Source organism: Protomyctophum bolini (assembly GCF_963924005.1).
Source record: "Protomyctophum bolini genome assembly, chromosome: 16".
In the NCBI taxonomy this organism is placed as follows: domain Eukaryota; kingdom Metazoa; phylum Chordata; class Actinopteri; order Myctophiformes; family Myctophidae; genus Protomyctophum; species Protomyctophum bolini.
The window spans coordinates 1160463-1177057 of NC_137877.1; the positions used below are offsets into that span (position 1 = coordinate 1160463).

Sequence of the window (16595 nt, forward strand, 5' to 3'; positions counted from 1 at the left end):
AGGGCCCCTGCAGGGCACGTGCCCCAAAGTGCCCATTATGGAAGTTCCGGCCCTGACAGCCTGCAATGATTCCGACAGGGCCCCATGTGTGGAGCTCGCCTGTTCTCTGACATCACAACACTCCATATTTGGGCATGCCTGGACACAGAACTCCACAAAAGGGACACAGAGAAAAAAACACGTACAGACATCTCTATATATGGGCATAAAGACTGTTCTAGTAATCGTCACGATCCGTGACATGTGTTTTCATGTTTTCCAGTTACGGTTTGGTGTTTTACTTTTCTGTTGTGTTCCTCTGATTTATATTATTATACTTATATGAAGTATATTGTGTTTTTGGTTTCCTAGTTCCTGTTTGAGTTTTGCTTTATACCCTTGTGTGCTTTTATTTTGTGGAATTGTTCCAAGTGTTTCCTGTCTGCCTTGTTAACTGTTTGCCTGCCTTGTCTAACCTGTGCTGTGATTAGCCTAGTAATAATAATAATAATAAAACTTTATTTGTATAGCACCTTTCATGACATGAAATGCAGCTCAAAGTGCTTTACAGAAAAATGGAGAATAAAAGAAAAGCAAGGCAACAACATTAAAAAACAAGCAGTAATGCATTACAGTGAGGACATGAATAACAAAAATAAAAAATAAAGGATCAATTAAAAGCAATGTTGTAGAAGTGGGTCTTGAGCTGAGCTTTAAAAATGTGTACAGAGGCTGCCTGACGAAGGTACAGTGGGAGCTTGTTCCCACCTTGCCCTGTTTGTTCCCCAACCTATCCCAGTGCTGTTCACCTAGTGCCCTTGTGTATTTATACCCCCCCTGATCCCAGTGTTTCCTTGCTAGGTCACTGTGGTATGTTGCGTGTGTCTTGTCTTGACACCTTTTGTGCTTCCAGTGTTTTTGTTTGTATTCTATAGTTCTCTTGAGTTATTAAACTTGTTGAAATGACCTGCTCTGCCTCTGCCTTTGGGTCCTGCAAGCTCTCCTGACTTGAACCGTGACAGTAATATAATAATACTGTGCTTTAATGATCTTAAATCCCTTTATTTTAGATTGATTTGAAGCAATCGTACAACATAAACATTACAGAGAATTTAGTTGTCACTGTACAATACTTTAAAACAGTTGTCATGTTTGCACACGTGCCTAAAATAGCTCTTAATTGCGCCGCCCCTCGTTGAAAACAATGTATTTCCAACTCCAGCTCGTCTCAGTTCAGGCTGCATTAGAACAGCGCTCGGTTTCTGCCCCCTCAATGTCGTAACTCTCCTATTAGATGGCTCTGGGTTGGACCACCCATCAACTGAAGGGTGCCTGCAGTGCAAACCGGTGTCGTGAGGCACGCATGACAACGTTTTCTTTGTTTTGCGGATGACGTCAGACTAGAGTCCTGTTTTAGGCAATATAAGATTCTGTATGCTTCGAGTTGCCGACTTCTCCCAAAGGGTTAAAATAACTTTTATCGAGTGGAAAAAGAATGGCGACCATCCTCTCCGTGTGCCAGCTGCCCGCCGGAGGCTTCAACTTCGAGAACTGCAGGAGGAACGCGGCGTTGGAAGCCGGCGTCGCCAATAAGCTGGGCGGCGGCGGCGGCCGCCTGCCCGCCGCCCGCAAGACGGGCACCACCATCTGCGGCGTGGTCTTCAAGGACGGCATCGTCCTGGGCGCCGACACCCGGGCCACCGAGGGCAAGGTGGTGGCCGACAAGAACTGCTCCAAGATCCACTACATCGCGCCCAACATCTACTGCTGCGGCGCCGGCACGGCCGCCGACACGGAGATGACCACGGAGCTCGCCGCCTCCAACCTGGAGCTGCACGCCCTGGCCACGGGGCGGCCGCCCCGCGTGGCCACGGCCTGCCGCATGCTGAAGCAGACGCTCTTCCGCTACCAGGGCTACATCGGCGCCGCGCTGGTGCTGGGCGGGGTGGACGTGGACGGGCCGCACCTCTACAGCGTCCACCCGCACGGCTCCACCGACACGCTGCCCTACGTCTCCATGGGCTCCGGCTCGCTGGCCGCCATGGCCGTGTTCGAGGACCGCTACCGGCCCGGCATGGAGAAGGAGGCGGCCATGGCGCTGGTCCACGACGCCGTGGCGGCGGGCATCTTCAACGACCTGGGCTCCGGGAGCAACGTGGACCTGTGCGTGGTCGCCAGGGGCCCCGCGAGGCTGGACGTGGACTACCTGAGGCCCCACAGCGTGGCCAACCAGAAGGGCGTGCGGGCCGGGGGGTACCGGTACAAACGCGGGACCACCGGGGTGTTGAACACGGCCGTCACCCGGCTGGACCTGGAGGTGGTGGAGGAGACGGTGCAGACCATGGACACGTCCTGAGACCATGGACACGTCCTGAGACCATGGACACGTCCTGAGACTGTTGGTTCTGAAACCTTGTTTTATTTCAAGGACCCCAAGTTTAATATGCATATATATAATATGACCCCTGACCCCTAGTTTAATATGCATATATATATATAATATGACCCCTGACCCCTAGTTTAATATGTATATATATAATATGCATGTGGCCACTCCCTAGTTTAATATGCATATATATAATATGCATGTGGCCACGAACCCCCATTTGATTTTTTTTTAACCCATTTAGACCTGAAAACCAGATTCTACAAAAAATAAATGTCTTCTAAATCATGACAGTTTTCTTAACATGGGTTTTTCTGAAAAACCCTCAGTGGGTTCTCAAACTATTTCATGTCAAGGACCCCCAGAATGATATAGTATTTGGCCGACAACCCCCCCCCAATCTGATAATATGTTGACCCATCAGAAGCAAATATTAGAGTTGAAAACGTTTGCTCTGAAAGAATATAATATTCAAAAATATTACTATTTTTCAACAGCTGAAGTATAAGATAATGCCCAGAATTGGGTTAAATCTCCTTGACCCGTTTAAGTTTGTATCTTTTTCCGGCTAGTGACCTAAACCGTATACCATAAACACATCATTAGTATTTGATGCAGAATTCCTGCCTTTTTAAAATAAAAACATTTTGATCATTCAGATTAAATTATATATTATATATATATATATATATATTCAATAACTTCATGAATAAAAAATAAATTAAAAATGGCCAAAATGTATATAGGCTGAAGTAGGTAATGGTAATGCATGCTTTGAACTATGTAACTATAGAAACTGATGGGCTTTTCTTTTCTTTTTTAACTAAATAAAGTACAATACTTGGACCTGAGATGTATCGTGGAGTAAAACATGCTTGCTGTAGAACAAAGTATCGGAAATTGGAGCAAATAGACTGCTCAAAAATACCTCTAAATTGTAATTGAGTAGGCTACAGTAGTCCTACTTAAGTTAATGTACATAGTACATACTATTACTGTGATACCAACGACGTCGAGTCTGTGGGGGCTATGGGGCTGTAGCCCCCATGAAGAATTAAATGGCCCCTTTTAGCCCCCATGAAGATTTTCGTGGACATTTTATATTAACATTACAGATTTTCTGGGAATTATTGACCCTCTGTCGCAAAATTCCGAAAATGTGAACCTCTCCGCCGGCAGTTCAGAGGTGTTAAAAGTACTCAAATGCTAATCAGGTTTCTTTTGTTTTCACCTAGCCAGGTATTATATGCCTACAGTACAGTGCCCATAGGCGGCGGGTGTGTAAGGCTAGGGAAGGCTTAGCCTTCCCAAAAATTATGTTGGGTATTTTTTTTAATATATATAATATATGTGCGCAGCATTATATAGAAGGCTATTGTGTGTGTGTGTGTTGTTGCTGCTCCCTGGTGATCGGGTAGGTAGGCTATACAGCAACTGGCCTAATCAGCAATCAGCATATGATTGGCTACTATTGGTATGTCTGTAAACCTCGTCTGCTTCCAGTCGCTTTGTAGCAAACAGTAGCGCGCGCTGGTTTGTTTCGGGAAACAGCAAAACGCAAAATGTATTTTCCAAGGCAAAGATAAAGTAATTCAGAAGAAGAAGCTGTGACTCGGCTGTCAGAACTCAGCACCACCACCAGTGCCCGCACGGTTCACAGTTCACACCACTGCAGCAACACTGACACGTTCAGCGGAGTGACTGCTGTCTCTGTGCCGTCTGTGAAGAGCCATGAGCCGCGACTCCCGGGAGGGGCAGCAACACCGCCGGGTAATCTACACAGACTATAGTGAGACTAAACACCCATATCGTCCAAAATAGGCTAATCAGTCGTTGTCTGTGTATAGGCTAATTCATTGGTAGAAGTACGCTAAATAACTCATTTTTAGACCATTTGGGAAATAAATAAATCCGCGGCGGCGCGATCTAAGGGTAATGGACACATAACGGACACCCGGGTATAAATGCAATAATTTATTAACAAGAAAAGAATTAATATTTACAGATATATGGCATCATGCATAAATTACAATCAACATGAAACATATTACTTTTATTACAATTTTTTTTGACTATGGCGTCTTCTCTCGTGTATCATCAGATGTCCGGCTCCATGCTCGCCTCTCCTTGGAGTCCAGTTGGGTCAAAATACAGTACACCACATTGTGACGGCTGTAGTGAGTCTACAGTCCACCTGACTGCTGGCAATATAGCCTGGTTGTGATATGTAGATGTGATTGATATTTTTTGTTTGTTTTTTTAAGTCATTCTATAACAACAACACAAAGTAATTGAATTCATTTTATGTATTAATTTTATTTTATATATTACTATGTTATTACTAATTTTATGTATAACTATATTACTAATTGTATTTATTTGATGTATTACTATGTTATTACTAATTTTACTTCATGCATTACAAATTGTATTTGTTTTATGTATTACTGTTATTACTAATTTTATTTTTTATGCATTTATTTATTTTATGTATTACTGTTATTACTAATTTTATGCATTACTGTTATTACTAATTTTATGCATTACTATATTGATAATTTAATTTATTTTATGTATTATTGTCTATATTACTAATTATATTTATTTTATCCATTACTATGCTATTACTAATTTTATTTTATGTATTACTAATTTTAATTTACTTTTATTTTACTATTTTAATTTACTTTTATTTTACTATAATCTAATTTTTATCGTTCATTTTATCCATTTATTTATATTATTTAGTTATTTATATTGGTTTATTATTTTATTGTTTAGATCCCTGATTGATCACATCTACATATCACCACTACCAGTCAGGATCTGAGTGACTCAGAACCCTGGTGACCTCCAGATGGAGCCACACAGGAGACCAGCAACGTCCTAAAGAAAAGAAAAAAATGCTCATTACTACTTTGTTCATAAAACAATATTGATTGAAATATTTATTAACAGTTTGCAGAATTACAGTACATGTCAAGCACAAACTCAATACAAAGACTGTTCACTGTAAGTGGACGACCCAATTAAGCATTACACTCGGTTACAAGAGGGTCCACCATGTTCAATTCATCAAAACATTTAGAGACGTACAAATATATATATAGTCAAAGAACAGAACAGGAATTCATCATAAAGGAGGTAAAAAGGGAAAATAAACTTATACAGTGAGGGGAAAAAGGGAGTCAAGGGATTCACATGTCTTAATGACTGTTGGTAGGGCGTTCCACATTTTGGTGGCATAGGAGTGAAAATAATTTAGTCCCATGTTTGTGCCGAATCTGGGTTGTACATGGTTCGTTGCACTCACTCTGGTGTTGTGGGTGTGGACTTCGTTAACATAAAGGAAGTATCTAGACAGGTACATGGGTATCTTGGTGGTGTATCGAATCTTGTGGACCAGACCCATTGCAAGATGCTGTACTCTGACGTTGACCCTAAGCCATTCCAGCCTGTCAAAGTGGGCAGGAGTGAGGTGGGTTGGGGGGTGAGGCCAAGTAGGAGCCTGACCAGTTGTTTTGGGAGGTCTGGAGCCTAGTTTTAAGGGCCTTTGAGGTGCTGTGGTACCAGGAGGTGCATGCATAGTCAAAGAAACCTTGTACGAGGGCTCCTGTTAAGGTCTTCAAGGTGTTTTTGTTGACCAGTGAGGAGATCCTGTAAAGGAATCTTGTTCTTTGGTTGACTTTTTTGATTATGTTGGTGGCCATTTTATCACCGGAAAGATTAGCCTCCAGGATGGAACCCAGGTAGGTAATTTCATCTTTACGTGTGATAACATTGTCACCAACTCTAACCAAGAAGCCATTTGCCTTGCTGAGATTACTATTAGATCCAAAGAGAATGGATTCAGTTTTTCCCAGGTGTAAAGATAGTTTGTTATCAGCGAGCCAGGTGCAGATTCTACCGAGTTCAGAGCTGAGGGCCTTTTCAACCTGCAGTTTGTTCCTGTCCGAGACTAGCAGTGCCGAGTCATCTGCGAACAGGAACAAGTTGCAGTCACAAGCTGATGTCATGTCATGATCATAGTGTGTGCGCGTGTGTTGTATAGTTACCTTGCTGTGATGCAACTCCAAAGGTGATCAGAAATAGTTGCTCCATCGGCTAGAAACGTGCTCTTCACCGGCATGATGATCTTGTTCCTAAAAAAAGTCTATAGTCAACCCTAACTGATTACAGAACATGATATAAAAAAACACAACTAGAAGGATTTAGGCCTGTCACAATTACCTAATCGCCAAGTATTTGAGATACTTTTTTAGAGTCATAATCGTCTCCATGTTGAAAATGTTCATATATTGTCAAACATTTTAAAGAAATAATGCAAGCAACCGATCTACAAGCTCTAAATGTGTCACTTTGTAATTTACTTCTCTTTTTTTAGTGTATAAAGTTATTGAATTATGCCATGTGCATCTTTTTGTTTACAAAGCCTACAAAAGCCAAAGTTTTATTTAGAATGTTAGTATGACGCAATTAAATTGTTACTTGTAATTTATTTGAGCGACAATTAAAATCGGCCATTATAAAACCTTAAATTCTGACAGGCCTAAACAGGTTCCAGTGGCGTCTACCGAACCTTCTAGCTCCGTCCGAGCCTCCCAGCGACCCAGAAGTCCTCAGCGGAAACACCCGGGGAAAGCTTCGGATCTCGGGCATCGGCTGAGATCTCCATTCTAACAAAGAACGAAAGACACACACCCCAAATTAGCTTTGCTGTGTGTGCGCGTGTCCTGTCACAACATACACATGCACTTACAGTAACGTTTAAGAATAGGGATCGACCAATTATCGGCAACGGACGATTATTGGCTTTTTACGAAGCCTAAAAAAGCCCTAACCCTAAAGCGGTTCGTACCGTTGAGTTCCTCACTGAGAAGGCCCAGGTCCGAAGTCCTCCAGCGTCTACCCAGATCTCCGTCCTCCCATCCATGGACAGACCTGCAGATCTCCATCTCTAGAGGCTCCAGCCTCCAGCTGTGTCTATGATCTCCATCCTGAGAGAGAAAGAAACCATTAGCTCTACAAGCTCACAACACGTTGCAGTGTGAGCTTGTAGATCTGCTATTTTTGCTGAACGGAATAGGGATGCTGGGGTTGAAGTGGTTAAAAAAAGTGTCAAAGACTTTGATTAGCTTGGAAAGCTGACAGACATTCAACCAGAGTGCCACTAGGAGGCATCAACAGATGTACAGTCCTCAACATCTTTTGTAATTTGTATTCAAGTTGTTACAAAGACCAAGAGGCACGCTCATGATATGAGATATTGACTCTCAAACTATTGTGCAGAGTCATTTAGATTTATCCTAAAATATTTAAAACATTTGGATTACTGTAAATGATGCCATTCTTCGTACCATAACAGTACAAAAGCAGTTATCCATCCTCAGAAACAAGCAAGAACTATTCCTACTCACAGCTCATCAGAGTCCTCTGAGGAAGCCCCCGGGGGGGGGGGGGGGGGGAGCTTTGGAACGGATCTCTGTCCAGGGAACATCAACTCGTCTATCTAAAAAAAAAACACACACCAAATTAGCCTTTCTGTGTGTGTGTGTATGTGTGTGTGTGTGTATGTGTGTGCACTCCCTGTCCAGCAGCCGCGTTCCAGCGACGTCTACCGCGATCTTCATCCTAACAAAGAAAGATTGATTAGAGTGACCAAGAGCCAGATATATATTCTATCCTGTCACAACATATATACATCAAACTTTTATTTATAGAGAACATTTAAACAGAAGCTAAACATATAACTTACAGTAATAAACGTTTCAGTTAGGGTTCTTTTTGACAGGCCTAACAGGGTCTTACTTTGAGTCGTCTTCAGAGGAATGCAGATTCCTGGAGAGACCTGCAGTACATCTGGAAGAAAGACATGGCGGTTATCGTCTATGAATGGCTTCATAGAAAAGAGCTTCGCACATCACTCCCTTGTTGTTGCTGCCAATAGTCTGGATAGTCTATACTTCTTATTCTTGATGACAATTGTTTATGAATTTGATGCATTACTATGTGTTGTTGCTTACTGTAAGTCACTCTGGATGTGAGAACTGCCTAAATTGTTGAAATTCCTAGACGTGATCAATTAGGGTCATAGGGTGTGCTCTTCGGTGATAGCAGTGGTGTCATTTGTATATTTTTACAGTCCCACTCCTCCCCATCATATCTTGCGGTGAAGCTGGACAGAACACTGTCCTTTAAACAACACCTGACAGCGTCAAGAGAAAGACCACCGCCTGTGCCGCACCGATACGGCGTCCAGCCGGTACCGAGGCTCTGGTGTTCCCCACCGCTGAGTACTGTGCCCCAGTCTGGAGCCGTAGCCCTCATGTTGGTTTTGGGGCTTTTTATGCCTTTACTGATAGTGAACAGTATATAGACAGGAAAGGGGGAAGAGATGGGGAGTGACACGCGGCAAAGGCCGTCGGGAGTCGAACCCGCAGCACGCCGTCCGGCTGGCTTGGCAGCATAGGTGCCCAGACAGTTGAGCTAACCATCCGGGCCACACTTAAATATTTAATTGCAATTTATTTGAGCGACAATAATCATCCAGTAAAAAGAAACCTCATAATCGTGAAAGGCCTAGAGCGGTTCTTACTGTGCGGTTCCTCACCGGGCAGGCCCATGTCCGAAGTCCTCCAGCATCTACACAGATCTCCCTCCTAAGAAAGAAAGAAATAAGGACTAAATTAGCTTTTGTTGAGCTGCATATTCAGAACCACTTAAACCCTCTATAGATTTGATAAAACAGACCTTTAAAGAGAGCATTTGGTATATGCTCAGATTTCACTCTACACAAATTGATTTGCCAAACATAGCAGATCTACAAGCTCACAACACGTTGCAATGCGGTGTGAGCTTGTAGATCTGCTAATTTGGCTGAACGCTCCCCCCAGAATAGAGATGCTGGGGTTGAAGTGGTTAAAAAAAGTGTCATTAAGACTTTGATTAGCTTGGAGAGCTGACAGACAGTCAACCAGTGCCACTAGGAGGAATCATACTGCCATGCTATACTTCGTACCATAACAGTACAACAGATATCCATCCCAACAAGAAATATTCCTACTCACAGCTCATCAGAAGTCCTCAGAGGAAAACCCCGGGAGGGAAGCTTTGGAACGGATCTGTCCTTCCACGACCCATCCACCCTAAGAAAGAAAGAACGAAAGATTAATTTAAGTGACCAAGAGCCAGATATACGTACATTGTGTCCTTTCACATCATACACAAAATGTATAGAGAACATTTAAAACAGAAGCCGACCATACCACTCGCAGTAATAGAAAAGTCTAAGTGGTTTCATACTTTGAGCCGCCTTCAGAGACCACCATGCAGATTCATCCATGGACTGCGAGAACTGCAGATGTCCACCTGTAGGGGCTCCGGTTGAGCCTCGCAGCATCTGGAATGAAGACATGGTGGTTATAGTCTATGAATGGCTTTGCACATCACTCACTTGTTGCTGCTGCCAATAGGAATTTGTGATGTCTGTGTGGCGACAATTGCTGTGGCTGTTTTTTTATAATACATACAATTTATATAGCACTTTTCAAGGTACCCAAAGTTGCTTCACAAAACAGTAAAAACAAATTTATTTGAAAATAAAAAGGTTCAAAACTAGAATTTTTTGGCATGTTTGTGAAGCTTTTCGGTTCCACACCAGTAACTGCTGTTCAACACTAACAGCTACATCCATGACCTCCCTGCAACAACATCAATGAAGTATGGCTATGCAGACGACCCGAGTACTGTGTCCCAGTCTGGAGCCGTAGCTCTCATGTCAAGAAGCTGGATGCTGCCCTCAACACCGGATGGGCCACCCCAAACAAACTGCCTGCCTGTTCTCGCTGGAATCACTCCAACAGAGGTCAGACGAGAAGCAGCCACGCTGGCCCTCACCGGGAAGGCACAGCTTAGTGAATCCCAGCCATCTCCTCCACAAGGTCGTCAGAGACACCACAGCACACGTGCCTCAAGTCACGGTGCCCTTTGCCACAACACACACACGCACACACACCAAGTCACGGCGACCTTTGCCACAGCACACGTGCCTCAAGTCACTGTGCCCCTTTGCCACACAGGCCCAGACACTGCTCCACACAACACCAGCTGACACCTCCAAGGCATCCTGGTTGAAGGCAAGACAGAGGGAGCAGTGGAATACATCGAGGACCCCAAATATTTTCTTTGCCAGCACCTCCCCTGCAAGGAGTGGACAACCCTCAAAGCAGAAGTGGGACATCTCGGACAGTGCCCACTGTGAATGCGAGGATCCACTACAGACTGTGGAACACGTAATGACCATTTGCCCCAAATACCGGCCACCGAATGGTGATCGTGGCTTAGGTGACCTAGACAATGACACATTGTACTGGCTTGCTGCAACAGAGCTGACGTTCTATGGACATACGGCAGAAGTTGTTTAAGAAATGTATTTTTTGTAATTTCTTCATTTTTTCGGCAAACCTTTGTGGCATTTAATTTATGGAACATGTGGATGTTTCTTTATTTATTGGTGAAGTTTTAGTGCCACTTGTGGCATTCTTTGAAATGTATTGACACGTTTGATATTTGTTTTTGTTAGGGATGTCCGATATTATCGGCCGATAAAGGCATTAAAAATTAATAACCCTAACCCTTACTTTTACTTTATTTATTCTTTTACATTAAAAACATCTACAAGACACATGTGAGCTTGTAGATCTGCTATTTTCAAAATATTTTTATACATTTGAAAACTTGAGATGAGAGATTAGATCATTTTAGATGAGACATTTTGCATAATGAGTAATTATTAATAATTACTTTTGGTATTTTAAGTACATTTTATACCAAAACCTTTGTACCTTTACTCGAGTACATGTTGAATTGTAACGGAGTATTTCTATATTGCAGTATTGCCTACTTTTATTTAAGTAAAAAGTTTGAGTTATGTTTCCACCACTGGAAAAAGCCTGCATATAATATATATATCGGTATCTGTTGATATCGGCAATTAGGAGTTGGACAATATCCAACACTGACTGTCGGACATCCCTTGATTTGTGTGATTTTTGTGGCATTTTGGGCAGCTTTTGTTTGTTTGTTTTGTGAACGACCAAAGAGCACACCCAGTATGTATCACAAGGCTATTTCCACCAGTCAGGTGTACTTATATCTACATCTCATAAGCGGCCATGAACTAAACACTACAGATATCACAATTTGACTTTGGCAGCAGCAAGAAACGACTGATATGCAAAGCTCTTCAGCCATGCTTCTCTCTATACAAACACTCATAATGTCCACATGGATATCTTAGCAGCCAGGATGGGGTGGTTCACACAGGAGACCAGGTTCAGTGTTCCAGCAGCATCTACGGTCATCTCCATCTACATCTAGAAAGAAAGACATCAGAAGCTGACCATATCACTCACAGTAATAGAAACATTTTAAAAGGATCTCTGGCTAATAAGACAAATATTCCTTAACATTATACTTGCCATCTATAACTAAAATATAAACCAGTTAAATATTTTATTTCTTTCATATAATCTTTTACAGGAACTGTTCCCGTCGCAGGTTTATGATGTCCATGTGTGGTCCAGCGCTATGGAATGCACTTGTGTAGCATATACTGTTAGTGATATGGGAATATGACTGGACCAGTACTGCTGTCAGAAGTAGGTATATGGTAGAAAGGAATTTGCATTGAAGAACATAAAGAACCAAGAGACTGAAAATTATACTTTATGATATTATTATTGAAAAAACAAAAGAAAAATAAACAACAACAAACAATTCAACAATTAATTCAACCCAAAATATAGATTTAGTCGTCCAAGTCAATTGTTCATAGTCACTCAAGTCAGGGGGGAATGTGAGGCAGTTCTTGGAATGTGTGCAGTAGTTATGGAGGGGAAGTGTGTGTGTGAGTTAGCCGCAATTTGCAACTCTAGATTTTTTTACAATTGGTTGAATCTAGAGTTGCAATAACCTCCATCTACTTCCTATGCATTTTTTTTGGTTTGTGACCTCCTGGTCTTAAATTACGTTAAACTCACCAACATTGCAGCTGTAGTCCAAGCTTGAATTATCCTCTTTCGATCTGGTGTCGCTTGTTTATCATAAAAGTCCCCATAAAAAAAGTTATGAGCTACTTTCTGTCCAAAATATTCCACAACTATTATTCCGAGCCGCCATCTTGGATTTTTTCAACGTGCCATAAAACAAGGCGTGAGGGGGAGCGCTTGTTTAATAGCGTCCCTCCCTCCCTAGGGTGTCGGCCTCTTCTTTGGGTGTCTTACCTGCGCAGGTAAGATTCTATTAAACAAGCGCTCCCCCTCACGTCTTGTTTTATGGCACGTTGAAAAAAATCCAAGATGGCGGCTCGGAATAATAGTTGTGGAATATTTTGGACAGACAGTAGCTCATAACTTTTTTTATGGGGACTTTTATGATAAACAAGCGACACCAGATCGAAAGAGGATAATTCAAGCTTGGACTACAGCTGCAATGTTGGTGAGTTTAACGTAATTTAAGACCAGGAGGTCACAAACCAAAAAACATGCATAGGAAGTCGATGGAGGTTATTGCAACTCTAGATTCAACCAATTGTAAAAAAATCTAGAGTTGCAAATTGCGGCTATGTGTGAGTGAGCAGTGATTCCTACCGTCCAGGTAGGACAGCAAGGGGCTCTGGATCGCTCTGGGGGCTAGCTCGCCATTGTGTTCGTTCAGCAAATCAACATCATCGTCATGGGTGTTATGAGCTATAGGAAAAAACCTGGCCTGAACACAAAAGAGGCCAAATTAAATATATTATCAAAATAATAATTAAAGTAGCTGTCCATCCGTTAATCCGTTTAAGCTTCAAAAATGAAAATAAACAAAACCAAACAAACATCATTTCAAACAAACTCATTTCGAAAAGATAAACTCACCAATTCAGTTCAACCAGTTCAGCTCATCAGTTCAGTTCATCAGTTCAGTTCAGTATTGTATTTGGAGTCTAAAATCAATGATCAGGGTCAGTGTTAATATCATGTATTGTGAGGAAGAGTAAAATGGTAAAATGTTTGCAGAAGAAAGTGGATACAGACCAGCCAGTGATGTGCACCTCACTGACTGAGACAAAATGGCTGTTCTTTATACTAGGGTGTGGTGATGACTAGGGTGTGGTGATGATTGCTGATTGAAACTGGTGTGACTTGTGTGATTGAGTGAGTGAGTGAGTGATGAGCTGTGAACTGATGCAGTACCTGTGACCAGATACAAATGCATGCATACTGATGCATACAACCAGATACAAAGACATACAGTAAACCTGGGTTACACTTGCTAATAAAAAGTACTTAAAATATTGCTTTGATGCTTATATCAATTAAGCTGTTTTTGTATTAGCAAACACACGGACAGGCCTCTTTCATACTGGAGTAATTCATCCGCTTCATTTACAGACATCAGTAAAACGTGACGTGACGTCCGTATTTAGAATACAACAGCAGCGCTTATTTTCCAGATCCAAAGTTAGCGTTGCACAAAGCTTGCTTAATAGCGACATCAATTCATTCCAATCCACATTAAATGTCGCGCTCTGCGCGTTCATTCATCCGTATGGTATGGCTCATTTCATTAGCTTCAATAGCGTGACCTGCGTGACACATCCATTATGGTTAGATCCTTCCAATCGATCCAATTTCAATACTTGTCTTAGAGTAAAGATTTCAACTTTAATGTAGGGCCAATATGATATGCCTTTCTTTCTTTTATCACCAGAGATATACGGTTTAACAACGTGCTTACACTTTGGGACTTGGGCGTCTTGTTGTTTACTCACTTGTAGTTGTTTGTCGATGGTGATTGATGATGATCGAGTGACTGCAGTGACTAACAGGTTGATATTATGGTAGGAGTTTGTGTCGTGTGAGTGTAATGGTTTCAAAATAAACGGGGCAAACAAAACAAGAACAGGCTCCAGACATAAACTAAATAAAGGTCTCAAAAACAGACGAGCGCAGGGTTCAATAAACTGCGGGGAGCCCCCATGAGGATCATCATTCAGAACTCTTCGGCTCGTCACACTAATAAATAGGTAGACCTACTCCGGCTATTTTCGGCGTGCGCGAGTCGCGCGACACTGTCGTACGTATAGCTACGAGCGGATTATAAACGCAGATCGAGAGCCCAGAGCCATAGAGGTAACACAGAGTTACGACATTCAGGGGGCAGAAATGGACTGCATAGAACTGGGACAAGCCGGAGTTGGAAATGCATTGATTTATCAACACGAGCTTAATGTGTTGTAAACATCAACATGACAACTGTTTTAAAGCATTGTACAGTGACAACTAAAGTCTCTGTAATGTTTATGTTGTATGCCTACTACTACTACTCTTACTAAAATGAAGGGATTTAACTAAACTTAAGATCATTAAACTAAAGCCGTGTCCAGTGCATACAGAGGAGAGCCGCCATTGGCCTGGCCCCATGACGTGGACGGAGTTGTCGCATGTCTCTGTCCCAGAGACAGAGACCCGCCCCTCCGTCAGGTCGGTGTGGACGTTAAGCCTCTCTCTCTCTCTCTCTCTCCAGTGAGCCTGTCCTCTCAAACAGACACGGAGCCTCTCTCTGTATAACCAGCTGTAGCTGCTTTTAGAATTAACCTGAACAACTCCCCCCTTTTTTAATCGTTTATTTATTTTTTTTGCGCTGAACTGGAGGCCAAACAAACACCGACAACAACCCTCTAGAAGTGTCCCGAATTATGACAACAACCCGCACGGAGGAGGAGGAGAAGACAGACTGTTGGACTATATCATTATAATAACAAACAAATCTCTGGATCCGCTGAGCTGAGGAGGAGAACTGTTGCGCCTCTGCTCTGAGATGTCTCTGCTGTGTGTGAGAGGTGCGTCCGCTGCTTTAAGACATTTAACACCGTTGTTATTATTATTATTATTATTCATTCACCAAGATTAGTTTATTTTAGTTTGACTTTGTCGTGTAGACGGCGCTGGGGTTCGAGCTCTAGTTGAACTCATTCATGGACATGGAAGTGTATCTTTAGCGACCAGCTGACTTCATTTTGATGTTGATTAATTGGGACTCGGGAGAACTTGGAGAAGGATGAATCCATGTGGTGTTTATTATTATTATTATTAATGTGGTTTAAAGGGAAACCACACTATAGTTGTTGTCACAGTAATACGTACCTTCCGCTGTGATTTGCCGAGATTTGCGTAACGTTTGTAGTAGCTAATTGGCTGTTTTGTTTACGTAACCAATCTTATGTTTTACAATCATGGAGTAGTCTGCTACACCAATAACGTTTACAGTAGACTTGTACAAGTTGGATAGTTAAGTTGATGGACAACTTCTTAAAACAGTGGTTTTAAGAGGGGGGGGGGGGGGGGGGGGCAGTAATGTAGTTAGTAGGTCTACGTAGGAATGTCTTATGCTAAATGGAGAGAGCTGTTCCACAATAACTTGGCCCATGTCATTTGGACAGTAAAATAAATGAGCAATTGCGCTCTCTTTACCATGAAGGTAAACATGTGTAAACTCTCTTTACCATGAAGGTAAACATGTGTAAACAGTGTTGTTGTTTAGATTTTAGTTTTTAGTCATAAAACTTGAAGAGTTTTAATTTGGTTTTAAGGCCTATTCATTGTCTGGATTTCCAGTGGTGAGGTGACCACCGCTCCGGTGGTGAGCTGACCACCGCTCCGGTGGTGAGCTGACCACCGCTCCGGTGGTGAGCTGACCACCGCTCCGGTGGTGAGCTCACCACCGGAGCGGTGGTCAGCTCACCACCGCTCCGGTGGTGAGCTGACCACCGTTCCGGTGGTGAGCTGACCACCGCTCCGGTGGTGAGCTGACCACCGCTCCGGTGGTGAGCTGACCACCGCTCCGGTGGTGAGGTGACCACCGCTCCGGTGGTGAGCTGACCACCGCTCCGGTGGTGAGCTGACCACCGCTCCGGTGGTGAGCTGACCACCGCTCCGGTGGTGAGCTGACCACCGCTCCGGTGGTGAGCTGACCACCGCTCCGGTGGTGAGGTGACCACCGTCAGCTGACCACCGCTCCGGTGGTGAGCTGACCACCGCTCCGGTGGTGAGCTGACCACCGCTCCGGTGGTGAGGTGACCACCGCTCCGGTGGTGAGGTGACCACCGCTCCGGTGGTGAGGTGACCACCGCTCCGGTGGTGAGCTGACCACCGCTCCGGTGGTGAGCTGACCACCGCTCCGGTGG

The 16595-nt window shown here is 43.1% G+C and overlaps 3 protein-coding genes across 5 annotated transcripts in view; 2 read left to right on the forward strand and 1 right to left on the reverse strand.

Annotated features, from left to right (window-relative positions):
* Nucleotides 1–1474: 1474 nt before the first annotated feature.
* On the forward strand, nucleotides 1475–2335 carry LOC308330692 (proteasome subunit beta type-7-like; the record flags this gene model as incomplete). The annotated part of the gene is made up of 1 exon (XM_080785666.1): nucleotides 1475–2335. The coding sequence occupies one exon, from the start codon at nucleotides 1475–1477 to the stop codon at nucleotides 2333–2335; it is 861 nt and encodes a 286-aa protein (XP_080641792.1).
* Nucleotides 2336–4868: 2533 nt separating this feature from the next.
* On the reverse strand, nucleotides 4869–9452 carry LOC308330603 (uncharacterized protein). 3 transcript variants are annotated; one of them, XM_080785542.1, is made up of 7 exons: nucleotides 9433–9452; nucleotides 8174–8224; nucleotides 7783–7996; nucleotides 7224–7362; nucleotides 6945–7041; nucleotides 6421–6507; nucleotides 4869–5251 (listed from the first exon to the last, which is right to left on the reverse strand). In XM_080785542.1, exons 4-7 carry the CDS (start codon nucleotides 7318–7320, stop codon nucleotides 5185–5187), a joined length of 348 nt encoding a protein of 115 aa, XP_080641668.1. In that variant the 5' UTR covers nucleotides 7321–7362; nucleotides 7783–7996; nucleotides 8174–8224; nucleotides 9433–9452; the 3' UTR covers nucleotides 4869–5184. The 3 variants fall into 3 exon arrangements, with proteins under 3 accessions (XP_080641668.1, XP_080641667.1, XP_080641669.1); XM_080785541.1 differs by lacking the exon at nucleotides 9433–9452 and adding an exon at nucleotides 8961–9024; XM_080785543.1 differs by lacking the exons at nucleotides 4869–5251; nucleotides 9433–9452 and adding exons at nucleotides 6224–6341; nucleotides 8961–9024.
* A 5400-nt stretch (nucleotides 9453–14852) lies between these two features.
* Nucleotides 14853–16595, forward strand: part of LOC308330370 (protein unc-13 homolog B-like) — a gene marked incomplete at both ends in the record, with an annotated part of 66669 nt that continues 64926 nt past the window's right edge. The window contains one exon of the mRNA XM_080785216.1: nucleotides 14853–14892. Coding sequence (XP_080641342.1) covers nucleotides 14853–14892 — 40 coding nt within the window. The remainder of the gene's footprint in view (nucleotides 14893–16595) is intronic.

Coding starts and splice junctions, on each gene's coding strand:
- LOC308330603 (XM_080785542.1), bottom strand. CDS start 7,320: ATGGAGATCTGCAGGTCTGTCCATGGATGGGAGGACGGAGATCTGGGT. Junction 7,042..7,223: donor TCTCAGTGAGGAACTCAACG/GTACGAACCGCT, acceptor GTTCTTTGTTAG/AATGGAGATCTCAGCCGATG. Junction 5,252..6,420: donor TGGAGTTGCATCACAGCAAG/GTAACTATACAA, acceptor TCTTTTCTTTAG/GACGTTGCTGGTCTCCTGTG.